Below are 19,380 nucleotides of genomic sequence, written 5' to 3'. Positions count from 1 at the left end.
TTAACAGAATAATTCGGGACCCAACTGTTATGATTATTTATGTATTTTCGATAATTTTTCATTCAATAATCAGTAATGACATTGTGAATCATGAGGCTGAGTACATAGTGAAACCAATGAAAATTCTTGTGGAGGATGGAGTCATGTGTAGAAGTGAGGAAAGTTCTTTGAGCGCCATTCACTTGGGAATGGTCAGAAAAGATTATTTTACATATGGCTCACGTAGCTCACGGCTTCCGGTCTAGGACTCCGGGTCGCCAAAATAACATCCGTTTGAATGCAAGTTCAAGTGCGACGGCGAAACATCCCTCCCCAGGATTGTGCTTGGGACCCGCCACGAAAAGTACTCTATTAAGAAAGGAAAAAAAGTCTCGGATAACAGATCCCTCTCTTGATGAAAACCAATGCAACTTAGATAACTCAAAAATAATCTAACAAAGCGTATTTGAAGTTCACTTGTGAAGATGTGACCACCTAAGTCCTGAACGAGTTTCATCGACTGAATTTTGTACAGCACTTCACTAGGTGCTCTCACCCTTAGGAGCACTACAAGCTAAACTGAAGTTGATTGTTACATCCAATACACTAACTAACTGTAATAAAATAAAATGTAGAGTAATCCAAGAAGCTCGCCGCAGTATATTTTCGAGTTCGCTTAACGTTCCACCTTACAGGCAAGCATCACTGGGTATAAAAATCAATTCTACCAGAGCTTAAATTTTTATTTTTTTTATAGAATTGCCGTCTCAAAAGCAGACAGTTTGCGGCTGGAAAAATTATGTCACATATGAATTATTTTGGTGCATTAGTATTGGTTAAGTGGCTATAACTGTACTGTGGGGTTTTGTTGGTGCGTCTATGACTGCACAGACTAAGATTCACTTTTGTTACAGTTTGTTGATTTTGAAAATGACAATGCCATTTTCTTTAAGGTCAAATCGTATTTCGATGCATTTGAGCGTTTAAATTCTGCTGCTCATGTGATATACATATCTATGTATATAAAAGGATGAAGGCACACATAATTAAATAAATATTTTGAAAAATATAACAATCAGGGTTTCTTCTTTTTAACTTATTTAATCTACAAGAATTATGGGCGTATTTAGATAAATCAGAGACTCTTTAAATGCAACTTTACCTTTGTAACCACCATTCGCCTAAAATAACATAAAATTTGAGTTCGTCGTAATAGAATATTTTAGAAATCCAAGGAGGAAAATAATGAATATTGAGGGACTAGGAAAACATAGAACTCTTAATCAGAATACCATGTGAAGACTGTACCATGTTTTTATTGCTGTAGCGGCAGAAAACATTTCTGAAGAATTTCGAGGAATGGTACCGAATTGACAGTCCTTTTCCCGATAAAAATACGGATCTAGACCCGACTACGGTGGGAATGGAAGACTGAACTATCGATTTCAATGGTTTAAGAATCATTTTTATGTTTTTAATTTCTTGGAATCCGTTATGTCTTTGTTTCTAAAAAAAGAGTGACCTTGCAAGTACTTTCTTAATTCCTCAAAACAATTTTTAATGTTCCCAGACTGAAATATCGTGAGATGGTTAAACTATGGACCTATGAGTATTTGTATAAAATAAATTTGGGGTATGTCGTACAGGTTCTAGCACCATTTCATCAGTATTGTTTCGATATGAACGACTAATCTTAATGATTCTGAGTCAGACTGTGTATTTTTTCGATGTTTTAAGGAACACTTGAAATAACTTTGAGAAAAGGGGCAATAAACTCCTTTGGATTAACGAAAAAGACACTGAATTTGCGAGGACCTACACGAAATACAATGGAATTACTAGCAGAAACAGTGTCTCAAAAAGATATACCATATGTTAAATTAAGAGAGAGGAGAGGGCACAATAGACCTAAGGTCGCGGTGCATTCCTCATTTATCAATCTAATCAACTGTGGTTTTAATAAGGACTCATATTAATGATTCCGAGTTTAAAGAAAAGGAAAAAAGTGGAATTCTATAGGTAAGCGAGGTCAGTGTTGCGCTAGGAAGTTCAATAAGGAGAAAGAAGATATCGAGTCTTATGTTTACAGAGGATTTATAGAGATGTTAAAAATAAATTTATTTTAATAATGTTTTAATTACACTAAGGAGAAAAAAGATAGAGCGGTTCTCATTATAGAGGTGTTACGGAGCTTCCCTGGACAAGGTACATCCAATTTTTTACAGACTTTCAACTTATACAATTTTCTCTTCGACCTAAATCAATGTAAGATTTCTTTAAGTGGAATATTAACATACAAACAATAAACTAACTAGAGTACAGTGTGGCTCCCCTTTCCCACACACACACATACGTACACACAAGTTACAAAAATGCATAAAAAGCCGAAGATATGCAAATGTCGCTTAAAAGAAAGGGCGAAAGAACAAATGGGTGCCATGCATCGAACACCTGGGCAGAAAAGTGATTACAAACAGACAGACAAACTTACAAATAACAATTCTAAAATAATTGATTTAAAAGCAAACACGATGGCGCAGCGGACTCAAGGATAATCAAAAGAACGGCTATAAAAAGAGTGCAATTTCACACATATGTATGTATGTGTGTCTATGTGCATGTCTATAAGTATATTTGAAAGTAGAAATCATTTAGCAGCAATAACAACCCTCCTTTAAAGTAATATAATTTATTTAATTAGCAGCAAATACGTTGGACAGGCTTCAACAGACTTCAAGCCGATGGCTGCAACTTGTCTTGGAATCACACTGTGGCGAATTGCGGTGTTTATTGGTTTAGTATACAAATAAGACGAGAATATGCTAATTCAACAATGAGTCAGTGCGAAAGCGAACAAATATACAATTGTTAAAAAACAAAAAACTAACATTAAATTACGTAAAGTATTGTAAATTATTTGAAGCAAACAAGTAAAATCACAGAATTTATATATGAGAACGCAAAAAATATTTGATTGTACAAGGTCAGAACCCTACATAGGCGCACGAGTTATCGAGGATGTAATTATGTTTATGTAAGAGCGCATGACTCATAACGACCTTCGAAAGCGACATCACTTCGCTCTATGGACTCTTGTAAAGTCTCAAGAAGATCTGACGTATTCGAGCCAAATTTTGTTCAGCGATGAGGTCCGTTTCTGGCTCAATGGGTAGCAAAATTGCATCCTGAAGAGATTCAATAGCTGCCATTTCATTCAGAAAAAAAACGAATTTTTGTGGTTTTTGGGGCGATGATAGCATCGGTCCATATTTTGTCAAAAATAATGCCAGTGAGAACGTAACCGTCAACGGCGACCGTTATCAAGCCATGATAACCGACTATTTGATGCCCGAAATTGAAGCTCGTGATCTCGGCGACATTTCGTTTTGTCAAAATGGAGCCACTTTCCACCCATCGCATCAGTCAATGGATTTATTGAAAAAACACTTCGGTGAGCAGAAAATTTCACGTTTTGGGCTGGTCGATTGGGCGTCAAAATCATGTGATATCATACCGTTAGACTTTTTCCTGTGGGGATATGTAAAGTCTATGCGGACAAGTTTGTTTGTCATTCACCATTTACCAGTCGAAATGCTCGAACGAGTCATCGAAATTTGGACTCAACGGACGGAACATCTGAGACGTAGCCACGGCTAACATTTAAAAGAGAAAAATCTTCAATAGAATAAATGCCAAAGAATGTTCTTTTAAATGATAACAAACATTCCCCATTAAATGTGAGTTTCCATGTTTTTTTGCTTTAAAAAAAGGGAACCTCGAAATTTATAACAGATCATTGAGTTAAAAAGATAAATTTTATTATGTTTTTTTGTCAAACTTGCTCAGAAAGAAACTTTATCGTGCAAAAGCGACTAAACTTTGGCTTAAAAGTTAGAGCTGCATAATCTTTGCTTTCTATTTTTGATTTTTCAAAAAACATCTTTTAATATTTTATCTTCTAAAAACTAATTAGCTCAAGCAATAAATTATAAAATAATAAAAAATGATTACTCAAAAATATCTCAACAGCGAGCTTAGCTGTTTAATACATAAACTTTTAATTGCGTTGTGTCTTCTTTCTATATATGGATATTTTTCTTATTTTCATCTGTTTTATCCAATTTGCTTCAAATTTATTTTATCTGCAGTAATTAATTATTTTATTTTTCATTATTTCAATTTGCTTATCATGAAATTTTTTTGATTGCTTCATTTTCTCACTATACTCATTTGCATGCAAACACAAACATACTAATAGCTATGCATTAGGGTGGTTGAATGTGAACTGCAATCGAATTAAAGGATTAAAATTAGCTTTATGGAGAGAAAAAATATCCCTGCAAGGCAGGATTTTTAGCTTTATTTTAAATTTCCTTAAAATCAATTTCAGGGTACTTTTCTCAAAATTCGTATTGGACCAGGGTGGATAAGGTTTGAAAGTAAAAACTATAGTGGGATAAGACCCATGATAACGACATTTAAAACAACAAACATTTAGAAAAAATACGATCAATTTGAGGTCAGTAAGAGGCAGGGGAGCGGCGTGGTTGAATATTTAAGGTTTAAAAACTCGATTGCCGACCAAACTACGAGTTCTACAGAGAAAAGTTGCATGACAAAGTCGTAGGAAATAAAAAGATTTGCAACTTTTGAATAAACACCTTTTTCACATAACCTCAAAATTTATATGAAAAACTCAAATGATCAAGTTTTTGGGTTTTTTTTATTTTTATTTCGTTTAAGAAACAATTTTTTCATATTTTCAATCAAAATTTCTTACTTCAAAATTTTTATTTTTTTCTATCGAAAAAATCTAGTTTTCAATCAAAAATTCTCATGTCCGAGTTTTCATATTTCAATCAAATTTTCTAATTTCAAAATTTTTCATATTTTTATCGAAAAAAAAACTCAATTTTTTTTATAATTTTCATTCATCTCTAATTTTCAATCAAAAACTTTCACATCAAAACTTTTCATATTTTTTATCGAAAAAAAACTCAAATTCTTAATCAAAATTTTTCACATTTTTTTTAAGTCAGCAACTTTTTGGCTTACCCTAATATGCGTGAATGCATATACATAGATATAAATAGGTTGTTATTAAGTTTCGGCTCATTTAATTAGATTTCATTACTATGTCCAAGCATTTCAGATCATTTGTATTAAAGTTTATTTATTTAGCCATTGTTTCACATCATAAGCGGCCTGTTGCACCGAAAGCCCATAAATTCAGCTAATTTATTATAATGTCAACGGCAATGACAGACAGTGGCAAGCAGAGGCGGACAGACATGTGAGCGTGTTGCCTTGTGGTCAAGAAATTAATATTAAGTGAGCCACTATGCCGTGCTGACAACAGCAGCGGCTGGCGGCGCAGCAACGGCGACAGCATCCAACGCACATGCGTGCACACACATACACATCATGTAAATGAAGATTTTGTTACAAAAAAAAATTCAAATAAAATAAAATGCAACCAAATATCGGTCCTCAGCTGTGCATTTCATTTGTTTATCTGCTGCTGTTGTTGCTCTTGTTGTTGCTTTGTGATATCTCGCCCATTTTTAATGTGCGATATGCCACCATCGGCTCAATTAAGCCACCGTGCATATTAATAAATGCGATAAATAAATTTATTGCTTACACACTACATCATGTTAACACCACAACACGACAGCGCACGGCAGAGCTGAGTGAAGAGATCTCGAAAAGGAAATGCACAAACACACCAACGAAACGCACACACCACACCATATTTGTGGCGAGCAAGTAGCTGCTGTTGTGGTTGTTGTAGTTGTCAATGTAACAAACCGAAATTGTGTATATCGTTAATATTGCCATTGGAGTTGATCCAAATGATAGCAGAGTCGAACGCCAACGAAGCTGCGCGCCACCGCCACCGCTGCTGTCAAGGCTTTGACTTTCGGGGGCAGCGCCAACTTTAATTCAATTTGTAGCGCGCTAAAGCGAAATTGCTACAAAATTATAATATGTAAACATTAGCGTATCGCGTGTAGAAGTGGGAGGTGCTCTATTGATATGGCGCTAGCAAGAAAAAATGTCGAACGTGGGTTGTGCGCGCGCCGTTGGCGGTCGTCGTTCGGTGGCTGGCGCCAAGCGCATGCAGCAAGTCTATAAGGGGGTCTTCCACAAATGCTAGCGTATTTTTTCAGTTTTTTTTTCTTGGCTCAAATATCTGTCTAATTTGTATTTATTTCTTGGTATAATTTTTCGAAAATTAATTTCCGTTTCATTTCATTTCGAATTGTGCTCAGTTATGGTAAATAAATTAGTCGAACGGCAAATAAAATTAATAGTTTGTCCAAACAAAGTTCAAATTAGCAATTAATAAACGATGGAAACACACAGACAAGTATATACATATGTATGTATGTGGCAGCAGCGTTGTCATAAATTAAAATCAAATCAACGACCAAAACGAAATGAAGCATTCAAATCGAAAGTCCAAATAAACTCTTTTGGTAATTTTATGGTCGCGGTTGTGGTAAGAGATCTTGCTACTGCCAAACGTACGTATGTACATACATATGTGTGTGTATGTATGTAAGTGTGAGTATATTAATATATAATTTATGTATTTTATATGCGCTTGTTTGTTGTTGCATTTGGCACACGCCGGATGCACACGCGAAATAAATTCGTTAATAAATGATATCGCGGAAGAGTTGGCCACTAACACAACTACAAACACACTGCTCGATAAATATATTTTTGTTTGTGCGCGAAAATGAACTTGATTTTGAACAGTTTTGCTTATCGTCATTGCAAAATTTGGCACAACAAAGATTACGAGCGCGTTTTTATCGAAAACAAATAAAGGCTACTAGATGGCCGCTGGTCTAGGTATGGACTTAGTGACAAAACAAAACTTTTGGCTTTTGCACAAAATTTTCCACTAAAAATACTAGTAGTGAAACTAAGCTGATTAATTATGTTTATCCATAGAAGAGAATTTTTTGAATTTGAATTTTTTGAAACTAAAACTGTGAATTTTTCAGCACGCACAACTAAACACTTCTGTTAATGATACAGAGTACCTGAGCTTACAAAGATTTAAGGGATTATGTTCACATGTGAATTTGAAAAAATGAATTTTGCTGTCGAATACACAGATATCTGAGAAATAGTGTGGGAGATATGAGCATATTTGTAAGAATCTTCTAACTTATTGTAATCGGCAGCTAAAGCCTAAAACTTAGGTTAGTTAAGTGTTAGGTTAGATGGCTGATCCAGAGAGATCTCAAGTGGACTGCTATATGTAGTCCTGGGTGAAGTTGTAGAAATGAAGAACTCCTGTGTTCGAGCTTAGAAAGACTAAAATTTACTTTCTCTCGAAATGCTTGGTACAAAGTTGGGGTGGAAAATTTCTCCGTAACTGTCGAAACGATCAATTTAAAATTTTTACACAATCTTGCTAGATATATTTGTCATGTAATGATTGAAGAAAAAAGATTTTTGATTACAATTTCGTTTTTTCGGCTATCTCTATAAAATAAACTGTCTCTTCAAAAACAAAAGTAAAAAAAATAACAAAAACAAAAACACATTTTCTCGCACCAGCAAATTGGTATAACCTCCCAAGGAGTGAATACAGAGAGCAGACATCGCTAAATATTGTCGTTTCGCAGGAAAAAATTCGCCGAACTTCGTGCTTAACTGAACTCTCTTTGATACAAAAAATATGTTTTTTTTATAGTCGAAAAAATTTAATAGTTTCCTACGTTTAGCACTTGCTTTCAGTTACATAATACAGATACTTATGCATAAATTTCCGAATATGAATGTTAAGTGACTGCTTCAGTTCTTATTATTAACATAAAATTCAAAAATAATATCACACAAAAAATAAATTTTGTTAACATTAAAGTATACATTTCTCTACTCACCACTGTGATGCACCGAGGGTGAATGAAAGCTACTTTTCTCACTGGCTGGCGGTGTTGTATAATCGGATGTTAATCTGTGACTGTTGTTATTGTTGTTGTTATTGTTATTATTATTGCTGTTACTACCTAAATAATTGCCGACTTGATGATCCGAGCCGCAATGCGACGCTGTCGTGGACGCCTCAAAGGCGTTCTGCTGTTGTTGTTGCTGTTGTACATTAACAACATCATCATTGCCGAATTTTTCACAATCTAAATTAGTAAAAAAATTAAATCAAAATAGTTTTGAATAAAAAAGGTATTTCGAAATGATTATATAAATTTCATCATAATTAAAAATGGGAGAAATTTTATTACGAAAATTCACGTTCTGTAAAAAATGTGTTTCGTGCGCTTCGCTCCTCTTCAGATGAACTCGCAAACCGTCATCCATCTTGAGACCCACCATTCAATATTTGACAATATTCTACCGAATCGTACGCAGTGAAAAAATTATAGCAACCGTAGCTGAGAGTGTACGCAAAGACCATGCAGAGTCGATTCGGCGCCGTTCGTAGCAACTTGGACTAACGTATGGAACGACTGGGCGCATTTCAAGTCGAGATCTTAAATTGAAAGCATACAAAATACAGCTTGTGAATAAACTGAAGCCGCTCGACCTACCCAAGCGACATCGCTTCGCTCTATGGACTCTTAAAAAGCCCCAGAAAGATTCGACGTTTTCGAAACAAATTTTCTTGAGCGACGAGGCCCAATTCTGCCTCAATGGGTATGTAAACAAGCTAAATTGCCACATTTGGGACGAAGAGAAACCTGAAGAGATTCAAGAGCTCCTATTTCATACAGAATAGACAAGGGTTTGGTGAGGTTTGTGGGCCAGTGAAATCGTCAGTCCATATTTCTTCAAAAATGCTGCTGTAGCCGTCAATGGCGACCGTTATCGTGCCATGATAACCGACTCTTTCATGCCAAAAATTAAAGCTCGTGATCTCGGCGGCATTTTGTTTCAACAAGATCACACACATCGCATCTATCAATAGATTTATTGAGAGAACACTTCGATAAGCAGATAATTTCACGTTCTTTTGAATGATAGTAAAAAACCTTTTCCCATTAAATTTGAAATTTCCGTGTTTTTTCATTAAAAAAGTAGGGAACCTCGAAATGGATCACACTTTATTAATGATCAGAGAGACTAGTTGTCGGTCCTGTAGTCAGTTCTGCATTGTATGTTTACTTGTCCTCAATTTTTGAAATTTTACTCTGAAATTTTGCATACGTCCTTTTCTCACTCAGGCCTTTGGCCTTGTCTGAACCGTCGACATCGGACAACTATAGCACGACAGTCATAAAAACTGACCGATCGGAATCAAGTGCTTGTAAGGAATCATTTGCATTTGTGAAGGACATTAAAGCTTCGATACAATCAAACTTAACGTTTTTTTTCTTGTTCTGTATTATTTTCGATTTAAATGGAGAAAATATTGACTCACTATCTTATCTAAGTTAATCTATGGCACACGCGGCACTAATAAGTTGGTAAAAAATGCAAAAATTGCAATAATTATTTAATAACCAAATCACCAGGGTTAAGCCGGAATAAACCAAAAAAAAGTATTAACACATACATATGCAGTATGATGGAATTTTAATAAATCGGACAGAGTATGTGTCTTTATTAAAGCTAGCGGGTGCCATAATATGACATTATAAATTTTAAGCTGCAAATTTTAGTACAAACCCGTTCCTTAAAAAATACTAAATCAAATAAACCTTTACTCTCGTACATACAACAATTTTAAGTTGATTTCTTGAGTACCTTCAATAATTTTAGCACACTTATGCGTAATTCCCTTTCACTACTTTCCATTGAAGCAATAACGCACTCAAATTCAATGAATGAATGCGTAATTTTTCGTAAAGACCGCTCCAGAGATAAGCAAATTTTCGTATGATTACGATTATTGTCTACTTCCTTTCAACCATTAACCTTATCAGCGCACCACACAGCACGGTGATAAGTTAAGCAACCAGCAGAGCACAGTGGCAACATCCAACCACACACACACGCATAACTGCGCACATGTGTGTAGTGGTGACCAACAAAAGGTGTGACACGCGTCCAAGTAGCACGGCAGCTTTTTGTCCACGCCCTCAGGCGAAAGGAATCGGTCAGGTCAGGTGGAAATTGGAGGCAAATGCCATAGCACAAGCCAACTTAACCCGTTCACAATCGAATTTGCGTCAATAATACAAAGTGATGCCGCGTGGAAGTGGAAAATCAATGAAAAATCAGCGACCACTCAGAAGAAAAAGACGACGGCTGTTGGGGCGGTGTGCGCCAAAGCTGGTCCGGTTGCATTTTAACCGTGTCTGCACACACCCGCCGACGGCTGGGCGGACACAGGCGACCGGCGCGGTGATTTTGTTACCTCGAAGACATCCGCTTTTAGAACGATAGTTTGCCTCGCGATTGCGAGTGTGAGTGTATGTGTAATATTTTTAGCGTGTCCGAGGTTTCTTTCCCCCCGCACTCCCTCAAATACTGATACTTTTTCTCGTTTTACAGTTAGCTGGTTGGAAAAATGAGTTAGGACAATTGAAGTGCTCAGAGAATATTGCAGGTAGTGCAGAGGAACTCATACATAAACTACTGCTACATACTACCACTGAGTGCAGGCGTTCCCTGTAGGAAAGCTGAGCTGAGAGAAAGATTATTAAATACGCCTAATTTTTGTTTAACAAAATTTCATATTTTTGATTATATTATTGAAAAATTATTATAGAAAATGGATTTTTGGAATTATAAATGCTGTGCTTAAAGAATTTCCTAAAAGAAATATAAAATTTTTTTTTGTATAATTTAGCAAAGTTAGTTAGCAATTGGGAGAAAATATAGAAACGTTTTTCAAGTAAATTATTTTTTCAATAACTAAGGCTGTCTTGTGTTTCGCCAAGCCTTGGAGAATGACGAAGCGAGCAAACAACTAGTATAAATCAAATATACCGATTCGAACACGCCTTATCTGTTTTTTCTTCCTAAATTTAAAAGAAAAAGTTATACTTTCCCAAGCGAGTTATACTTTTATCCAAACTTGGTCATCGTTTTATTATACGAAGCTTAAAAATTGTTATTTGTGATACCACGTGAAGTCCAAAAAAGGCTGCTCTTCAGTTATTTAAAACCGTTATTAGCTTCTTAGCTCTTGGGAACACCAGAGCTTGGTGAAAGCATTCCTTTCATCGATAATATTTAATTCAAATTTATATTTCATATTGGTATTTATTTGATGACCTTACGAAATCGGATTTTTTCTAACTGTCGCCAGAGCCCTGTTGGCAATCTGGTCATACCAGTCTTCTTAAGGAGTTACAATCGATTTTTTTATTGTCTTTGTAAATTCTACAACATCTCCAGAATATTGTCCAAAATTTAAGTTGATCCGAGTAATAGTTTTGGAGATACAGATACAGACTTCAGGCCTTGTTCGCTCAAGGCTAGCTAGGCTAAAAGCACCGTCTTTAAACGCGTTTTTCTCGAAACTGTGCTTTTGAAGTCAGTTAGGAAGATTTCTCGAGAACTACTCAACCGATCTTCATGAAATTTTCTCCTGGTCTTTAAGATACAATTATTATTTCTTTTCGATTACAACTATTTGAAAAAAATCGCGAAATTTTCACTGAAATTTTTTTTACTAAAAATATCTGTCAAAAATCCAATTTTCAGTTTTATCCAAGTTCTAAGTTAAGGGTTTAACTAAAACATGTATTTTCTTCACTTTAAAAAAGGCTGCTTTTTACCCGAGGAAACCAGTCTGGCCAAAATCAGTCTTCTTTAAAGCACAATCTTTACAAAAGAAACATATTTTCCGACATTGGTTAAACTCTCGAGAAAAACTCAAATTTTCCTACAGGGTTGCAATAGTAATAGCGTTTATGTGAGTATTATGGTTATGTAGACTTGTGTAAACATGTTGTGCAACAGGTTAGTTGGCAAAACAGCAGCTGCAAATTCTAACCCTTCCAACTAGCAATTCTTCTACTCACGCTTCCATCGACTCGCTGGCCTTTAGTTGTATTAACGGAAGTTTAAATTAAATTTTCCTTTACATTTCCTAGCGAAAAAGTGTTTCTACAACTATGTATGTACATGTGTGTATGTTGTATGTTGTTGTAGTGAAAATTTAACTCGATTTATAATAATAATATGTTGTTATGCGAAAGGAAAAATGGTTTATTTAAAATATGTCACACACAACTAAAAGTGAATTGCTTACACGAGACCAAAGGCTAGCGGTGCCTAGCAACTACTCATTTGCTGCATAAATTCAATTGGTGTATTAATTACATTTTCAAAGCATGTCCTTGAACAGAGACATCTTCAAGCGCACATGAAACAGAGAAAAGTAATAATCAAATTGAAATATCGCTGGCGCCACCTGTGCATTAATATGCACCGTGTTGCATCGTGTTACAAGCTGTGCGAACATGACCCGAGCGACCTGGGTTTTTTTCACACTAATTTCTAGCGTTTAATAGCGCTGGCGCGCACGCAGACACATTAACATGCATTTACACGATGTAAAAGTGATTTTTGATTTTTCAAAAAAAAAAAAATAAATAAATAAAAATAAAAAATTTTCCTGGCTGCATTTTTTTGTTTTCATTCATTTTTATACGTTTTTTTTTTAATTTAATTTTTTTATTTTTTTTTTATAATTTTATTTCATTTTATTTATTTTTTAATTTTTTTTTATATTTTTAATTTTTTTTTGATACTTTTTCTTATCTTCTGTCTATATCTTTTGATTTTGAATTGTTTTTATTTTTTGTTCGTACACATACATATATTTTTGAAATTGTTTTCTACTCACCCTTCTGCAGTATGTCTAAGTGTTCCCACAAAATATCACCCGTAAATGGTGGCGTTATTGCTAGAAACTTATCTTTGCCTAATTCAATCATATCACGTCCTTTCATTTTAATGAAAGGCTCCAAATTCATTGAGACCAGTGAGAATTCTTTGCTTGCCCAGTTGAGCCAATAGATGACATGCTCCTCCTTCCATTCGCGGGGATCTGAAAGAGCGCCAACACAAAAACAACAAAACACACAAAATATTAAAGAAGAACAAGCAAAACGGAAATCAATTAATATTAATATGCATGTAATGATTACAATTCACTTCAAATACAAGTTTTTTCTCAGGCAAAGGAAAATTAAAATTTTTAAGAAAAAAACTTAGTTATAAGAAAAATAATAATAAATTTAAAGCGCGCTTATTTGTATGCATTCGATATGCGCATTGAACAGTGTTGACAATATAATTTTTATTTCACTTGTAATTTCCCTTAATTAATATTATTGAGGAAAGCAATCAAATGCGTGTAAATTTGTCGGGCATATTAACAAGCCACATACGCACACACTCACACACACATATGTAAGCGTGTTAGTTGTAATAATTTATTTGTGTAATTATGTGTGTGTATAACTGTTTGACATGCTAATACACGATTAATAATTGACATGGATTTCATGGATTTTTAAATACTGTGTGTGGGAGTGAATTCGAAAGTGAGAGAAAATTCGTTTAGTGTGTATTTTTAATGAATTTATAGCTTAATAAAAATTAGAAATAAACGAGAGCGTGAGAATCCAACGGCAATTTGTTATTACAAATTAAATAGTTTAGTAATTTGTACATTTTAAATTAAAATATGGGCTTTTAAACGCCTTCGAGGGGCAGAGCGATTTTGATGAGAAGAATTTTTCATGTGAAAAATAATTCAGAAATTAATTCTTTCCTATCGAGTAGCATTTCTAATTAGGAATATTTGTTCGTATAATTTTTTTCAAGCGGAACTTGAACTCAAAATTAACGGCAAGAGAGTAATACACTTCAAATATTTAGTCTTTTTAACAAAGTTAGGTGCAGGAATGCAAATAATGCTTAAAAATAAGTTTAATTATTATTATTAATTCAAATGAGAAAATCCTAATTTTTGAATTCCTAATCCCAAATAACAGATTAAAAAATATAAAAAGATAATCTTAAACACCGGAAAACTTAAAAAGAGGTTTAATCACAAAAACTAAATAAGTAAATAATTTTTAATTAATTTAATTTAATTAATTCATAATTTTAAATAAATTTAATTAATTAATTAAAAGTTGAAAATTATTTATTTAAAAAAAAGGTAATAAAAAATTAAAATTAATTTAATTTTAAATTAATTATTTATTAATTAAGTAAAAGTTAAAAATTATTTATTTAAAAATAAAAAAAGTATTAAAAAAAATTATTTAATTATTATAAATTAATTTAAAGTTTAATTAAATTAAATTAATAAAAATTATTAAAAATTTGAAATAATCTTATTATTAAATTAATAAAAATTATTAAAAATTTGAAATAATTTATTATTAAATTAATGAAAATTATAAAAAAATTAAAATAATTTAATTAAAAATTAATTAGTCGACCAAGAAAAACTGTCACAATTATAGAAAAACAATAAGGCCTTATCGGCATAAATGAATGATTAAAAAAATCAAATTATTATTCAAGTATTGCTATCTCTCCCTCTGTCACAAAGATAATTGAACTTTCACAAAATTGTACTCTTATTTGCAGTCTTATTTGAGAACATACGTAGAAATTCAGTAAACTTTTAATTAATTTTTTTATAAATATTATTTGTTAAAAAAAATTTTACTCACCTTTGGTTATATTACAGTTCTGCACCTCTTTCTCCCATGAAGCGAAAGAGGCCTTTAACACTTCAGCTACCTTTCGATTGGTGCCGGGTGTGAGTGGTGGAATTTGTGATGGCACATCTGAAATGAGATAAAGAAAAATGTTGTAAGTAAAATTTCCTGCGATTTAAGAAAACACAAACAGGAACTGAGAGCATAAAATACGCCATAAATTCATTATACCCAAAGGTGCCAAACGAGATTTTTTTAAGTGCTCAAAAAGTATAACAATTCGAGAGCATTAATTTACAGGGTGGTATTCCAAACTTTACATTAAAGATTTTCATATATAAGGAAAAAATACTCAAATAAAACTAGTATTCTACTCTGATCTGTGATCTTCTAAAAAATTAGATATTCATATATATATGTATATCCTTTAAGAAAGCATTCGCCTGTTTGCTATATAATATTATTTCAAAAAACAAAAGTATTTTGATAAGTTTGTAAGACTGTCTTCAATTACTTTGTCAATTATGAGCGCGTTCTGTCAAACAGTTTGCTTCCAGCAGCTGCTTAAATACACCTCAGTAGTGAGTTGCGATTTTTACAATGGATAAAAATATAGAAGAAAGAATTTGTCTCAAAATTTGTATTTCTAACCAAATTTCGTGGGAAGAATCGTTGCGAATGTTAGAAGAGGCTTGCGGTAATTCAATTTTATCAAAAACACAAGTGTGGTACAAAGCCTTCAAAGACGGTTAAGAGACCTGTGAAGACATGCCTCGTTCTAGACGATCTTCGACCTCTTCAACTGATGAAAATATTAAAAATGTGAAGGATATGGTGCTTGAAAATCATGCAAGTGTTAGAGAGATGGCAAGAGAGCTCATATATCTAACGAGTTCGTTCGAATGATTTTCGTCGACATTTTAGGTTTGAAACGAGTTCTTGCTCTACTCATGCCGATAAAGTTGAATTTTTTTCAAAAGAGTACCGTAAACAGGTCTCCTTGGACATGCTTGATCGTGCGAATTGCGATCCCACATCCATGAAGAGCATTATAACTGCCGATGAGACATGGGTTCATGAGTTGGAGATGCAACAAAAGTCTACAATAATCGGAATGGAGGAGAAAAAACGAGCCGAAAGCAAAAAAACCACGCCAAAGCCGCTCCAAAATCAAGGAGATGCTCCTTGTGTTTTTCGAAATACATGAATTTGTTTCGGAGGGACGATCAATAAGCAATTCTATTGGCCATTTTGAGGCGCTTACGTGAGAACATCTGTCGAAAACGCCCAGAATGATGGAGAAAAATTCATGGATTGATGATGATAATTCAGCATCGCATCAAGCCACGATTATGACAAAATTTAAAGCCAAAAACTCAATTAATAACGTCGATCAGCCAACATATTCACCAGATTTGGCTCTGTGTGACTTTTTCTTGTTCCCCAAACTGAAATTGCCGCTCCGTGGAACCTGTTTTCAGTCGATCGAAGAGATGAAACAAAATTCGCTGAAGAAGCTGAAGACCATTCCAAAAAGTGTTTATGAAAAGTGGTTCGAGGACTGGAAAAATCTTTATCATAAGTGTATTATATCTGGTAGGGATTATTTTGCAGGCAAAAAATAAATATTCCTGAATAAATAAATATTTTAGGTTTTATTTACAATTTCCGGTTACTTTTTCGGATAGTTTTGCGGTTAGTTTTTCGACTACTTTTTCGGGTATTTTTTTACTATATTTGTATGTAACTATGTACATAGACACCTTACAAAAATGTAATTTATATTAAAAAGGTATGAAAGCCTTGCATTATACTAAAAATTAACGCGTTTTGCATATATAAAAGAAAAATTAATAAAATGATGCTACGATGAGCAAAGCAATTTTATATAAATATTAAAAATTTATATACAATTTCATAATATAAAAAATTTATTTTATTTCTTAATTTTATTTATTAATTAATTTTAATTTTTTGTTTTTTTCCTAAATTTTTTTGGTCGCATCGACTAAGTCAAGGTGATCACAGAGTTAACCATATCATACTCTGAATTAGGTGTTCGATTTTGTCGGAGACCTTATAAAAAAAAACTATTATATTATTATGCAGGGTATAATATGGTTAACTCTGTTTGAAGTGCGTTCATAGACACTTTGTATCGTGTACCCTAATTCGAGACTTAAACGCGCCAACTGCGAAACCAAATCAACGCATTAAACAATTACGCTAATCACTAGTAAGGCGTAGTAATTGTTGATTAAAAAGTGTTTATGGAAATAATTAGTGCGTTGGACCTCTTGAATATATTTATTTAGTGTAAAAAACTAGAATGCCGCTTGCATATGGCTAATCGCCCTAATCGCCGCTAATTAGATCAATAAACTTCATATGCTTAGGTATTAGAGGCGTATACACACATTACACCGTTATTTATGGTTAGTAAATTCACCTTTTAACTTCGCACCAACCGTGTGCAATTGTTGTAATTTATGCGCGCGCAAATGGAATTTACTCGAGTATCCACCGGTGTAATTGTTGTTGAGCAACAATTGATGATGATTATAGCCGGCACGTAGCGGCGCACGCAAACGCCGATCCGCCAAATCGATCCACTCATTTGTCATACTAGTGCGACGAGTGAATTCCAAAAAAAAAATTGTTGTATACAAAACTATTAACTGTATATTTTAGAGAAACCAATCAAGGTTTAATAGCACTTAATGCCGCACACTTAACACCTTCGAGCGCGTGTGATTTTTTACTATTATTATTTTATATATTTTTATTGCTTTTGTTGTTAACAATTTTTGTTATCACTTTATCACTATATATTTTGCTCCTATTTACATTTGTTTACATACATATGTATGTATGTATGTGTTTGTTTGTATTTTAGAGTTCAGCTGTACTGCTTTGTTCCGGTGGAGTGATAGCTCGCCGATAACATCGCTCCGATTTTCACTTAAATCACCAATTAATGATGGCAACGCTAAAAATACAAACGGTGATTTACTCGCACATTCTTTTTTGTTTTTAACGAAGTGCCGTTATACGTCACATGGCAGCGGCGGCGGCATTATCAGCAAACGTTTCAATTAGCCAGCGGTGCCCCACACAAAGCCATCAGCAGCTGTACAAATATTATTAATTACAAGACTTAGAAACTACAGCAGTGTGTGCAAACACTGGCAGGCAGACAGGCAGTCAGCTGATGTAGCAATGCCAAAAGTCAAATGATTTGTCTGTGATAATTCAATGAGGCGAATTAGAGTTGAAAAGGCGGGCGAGTGGCAATAAATTGCCTTGTAAGCGATGCAATTAAATTTCTTACAACAACAAGGAGAATCACTTTCAGACAACAACAACAAACGTTTAGAAAAAACAACAAAAACTAGTGAAAGCAACAACAACAATAACTGCGATAACAACAACAACTACGAAAACAGTAGCAACAACAACAATAATAGCAGCAGCAGCAGTGTTACAATTGCAACAATATTGCCGTTTAAAATCAAATCAACAATTTTGCCCCACAATGTCAATGAATGTCATGACCCTTTCAACGCCACGCAACGCAGACTGCCAGCTTTATGACGCTGGGTGCAATCATGCTACACACACATATACATAGTTATTTACAAGCCAGCAAGCATAATTGTGGGCGATATTGCTGAGCTATTTCAATTGTCGGCGGCTTTCTTTTCTATTCCCTTTCGCCTTTTCATTTCGCCCTGCTTTGATACGCTCACTTGCCTTTTCTCATCTTACAGCACAAAGTGGCGGTGTTTGGACAAAGAAAAAAAAGTTTTGTTTACCCGCCAAGTCATTTTCATCTCGTCGAGATACGCGTGCACGCTTTACTAATCGGTGGGTTGGTGGAAATTTACACTTACAAAGTGACGAATTGGCCAGCGTGAAAGGGTGGTTTGGTTGAGTTGCGGTTTAATGTTGGTGCTTGGGAGCGAATGTATTTCGGTAGAGTGAAGCGTTAATCACAAAGGAATTGAGAAAATATAAGAAGTATTTTTCATAATTGCAGAAGTCAGGTGACGAGACCTTATTTAAAAAAAATCGAGCTGCTTCTATGGTGAAGTCAATCTAGAGCGCTTAAAAAATCATAACCTTAAAAATTTACCCTTGGAATAAGGAAAGAGGTATCTCATATTTCTCTTTTCGACTGTATGTCTGAGTTCCCACATAGTCTTGTCAGAAGAATTGCTACTATACCCAGCTCGAATAGATATTATAGACTTTGAATGAGATTCCTTCAAATAAAGACCTTTCAAGTTCAAGCGACAAATGCCACCAGTCATTGAATCTGACCGGAGACTTAAATCTGGTAGTACGGGGGCAGTTTGACCTTGAAGTTCGCTCCAACCTGCTTATTGGATTTGGCTTTTTGGGGAGATTCGTGGTGACAGTGGTTTAAACTTAAAGGCTGGTAGAGTTGAGAATTCAGTTCAGTGTGGAGTCGCACTGCAGCCGGGAGCCGGACCCACAGCACGGTAGAGGTTTTAATTTGGTCTCGAACCCGACCAAGGTGAAAAAGGTGTCCCTTCTATAAAATTACTTTATCAAAAAAGCGTATATAGAGATATTGATTTTACAGTGGCATCCTTAACAACCCTACGAGCTCTAGAGTGCTTCCAAGCATCAAATTCAGCATGTTTGACTGTTTCGTGGAGAAACTCACGAAAACCTTTAAAGTTCTCTCCTCTTCTTAGCTGTTTTTTTACTTACTGCTCATATACTTCAGCCTGGTTTCGATCCTTAGCAAGGACTC

General features: G+C 34.4%; 1 protein-coding gene across 3 annotated transcripts in view; it reads right to left on the bottom strand.

Moving 5' to 3' along the window:
* The window catches only part of LOC115066544 (ETS-like protein pointed), a 195,885-nt gene that overhangs the window by 64,268 nt on the left and 112,237 nt on the right, over nucleotides 1-19,380 (bottom strand). For 2 of the 3 annotated variants that reach the window (XM_049450507.1, XM_049450506.1), the window contains exons 2-5: nucleotides 17,047-17,586; nucleotides 14,610-14,726; nucleotides 12,761-12,964; nucleotides 7,887-8,138 (exon numbers count right to left, since the gene is read on the bottom strand). In XM_049450507.1, coding sequence (XP_049306464.1) covers nucleotides 7,887-8,138; nucleotides 12,761-12,964; nucleotides 14,610-14,726; nucleotides 17,047-17,221 — 748 coding nt within the window. In that variant the 5' untranslated portion in view covers nucleotides 17,222-17,586. The remainder of the gene's footprint in view (nucleotides 1-7,886; nucleotides 8,139-12,760; nucleotides 12,965-14,609; nucleotides 14,727-17,046; nucleotides 17,587-19,380) is intronic. The other variant, XM_049450504.1, reaches the window with a different exon arrangement.

Source organism: Bactrocera dorsalis, chromosome 2 (genome assembly GCF_023373825.1).
Source record: "Bactrocera dorsalis isolate Fly_Bdor chromosome 2, ASM2337382v1, whole genome shotgun sequence".
Taxonomy (NCBI): Eukaryota; Metazoa; Arthropoda; class Insecta; order Diptera; family Tephritidae; genus Bactrocera; species Bactrocera dorsalis.
The sequence above is the reverse complement of the archived record's forward strand: the minus strand, read 5'-3'. Positions and strand labels throughout refer to the sequence as shown.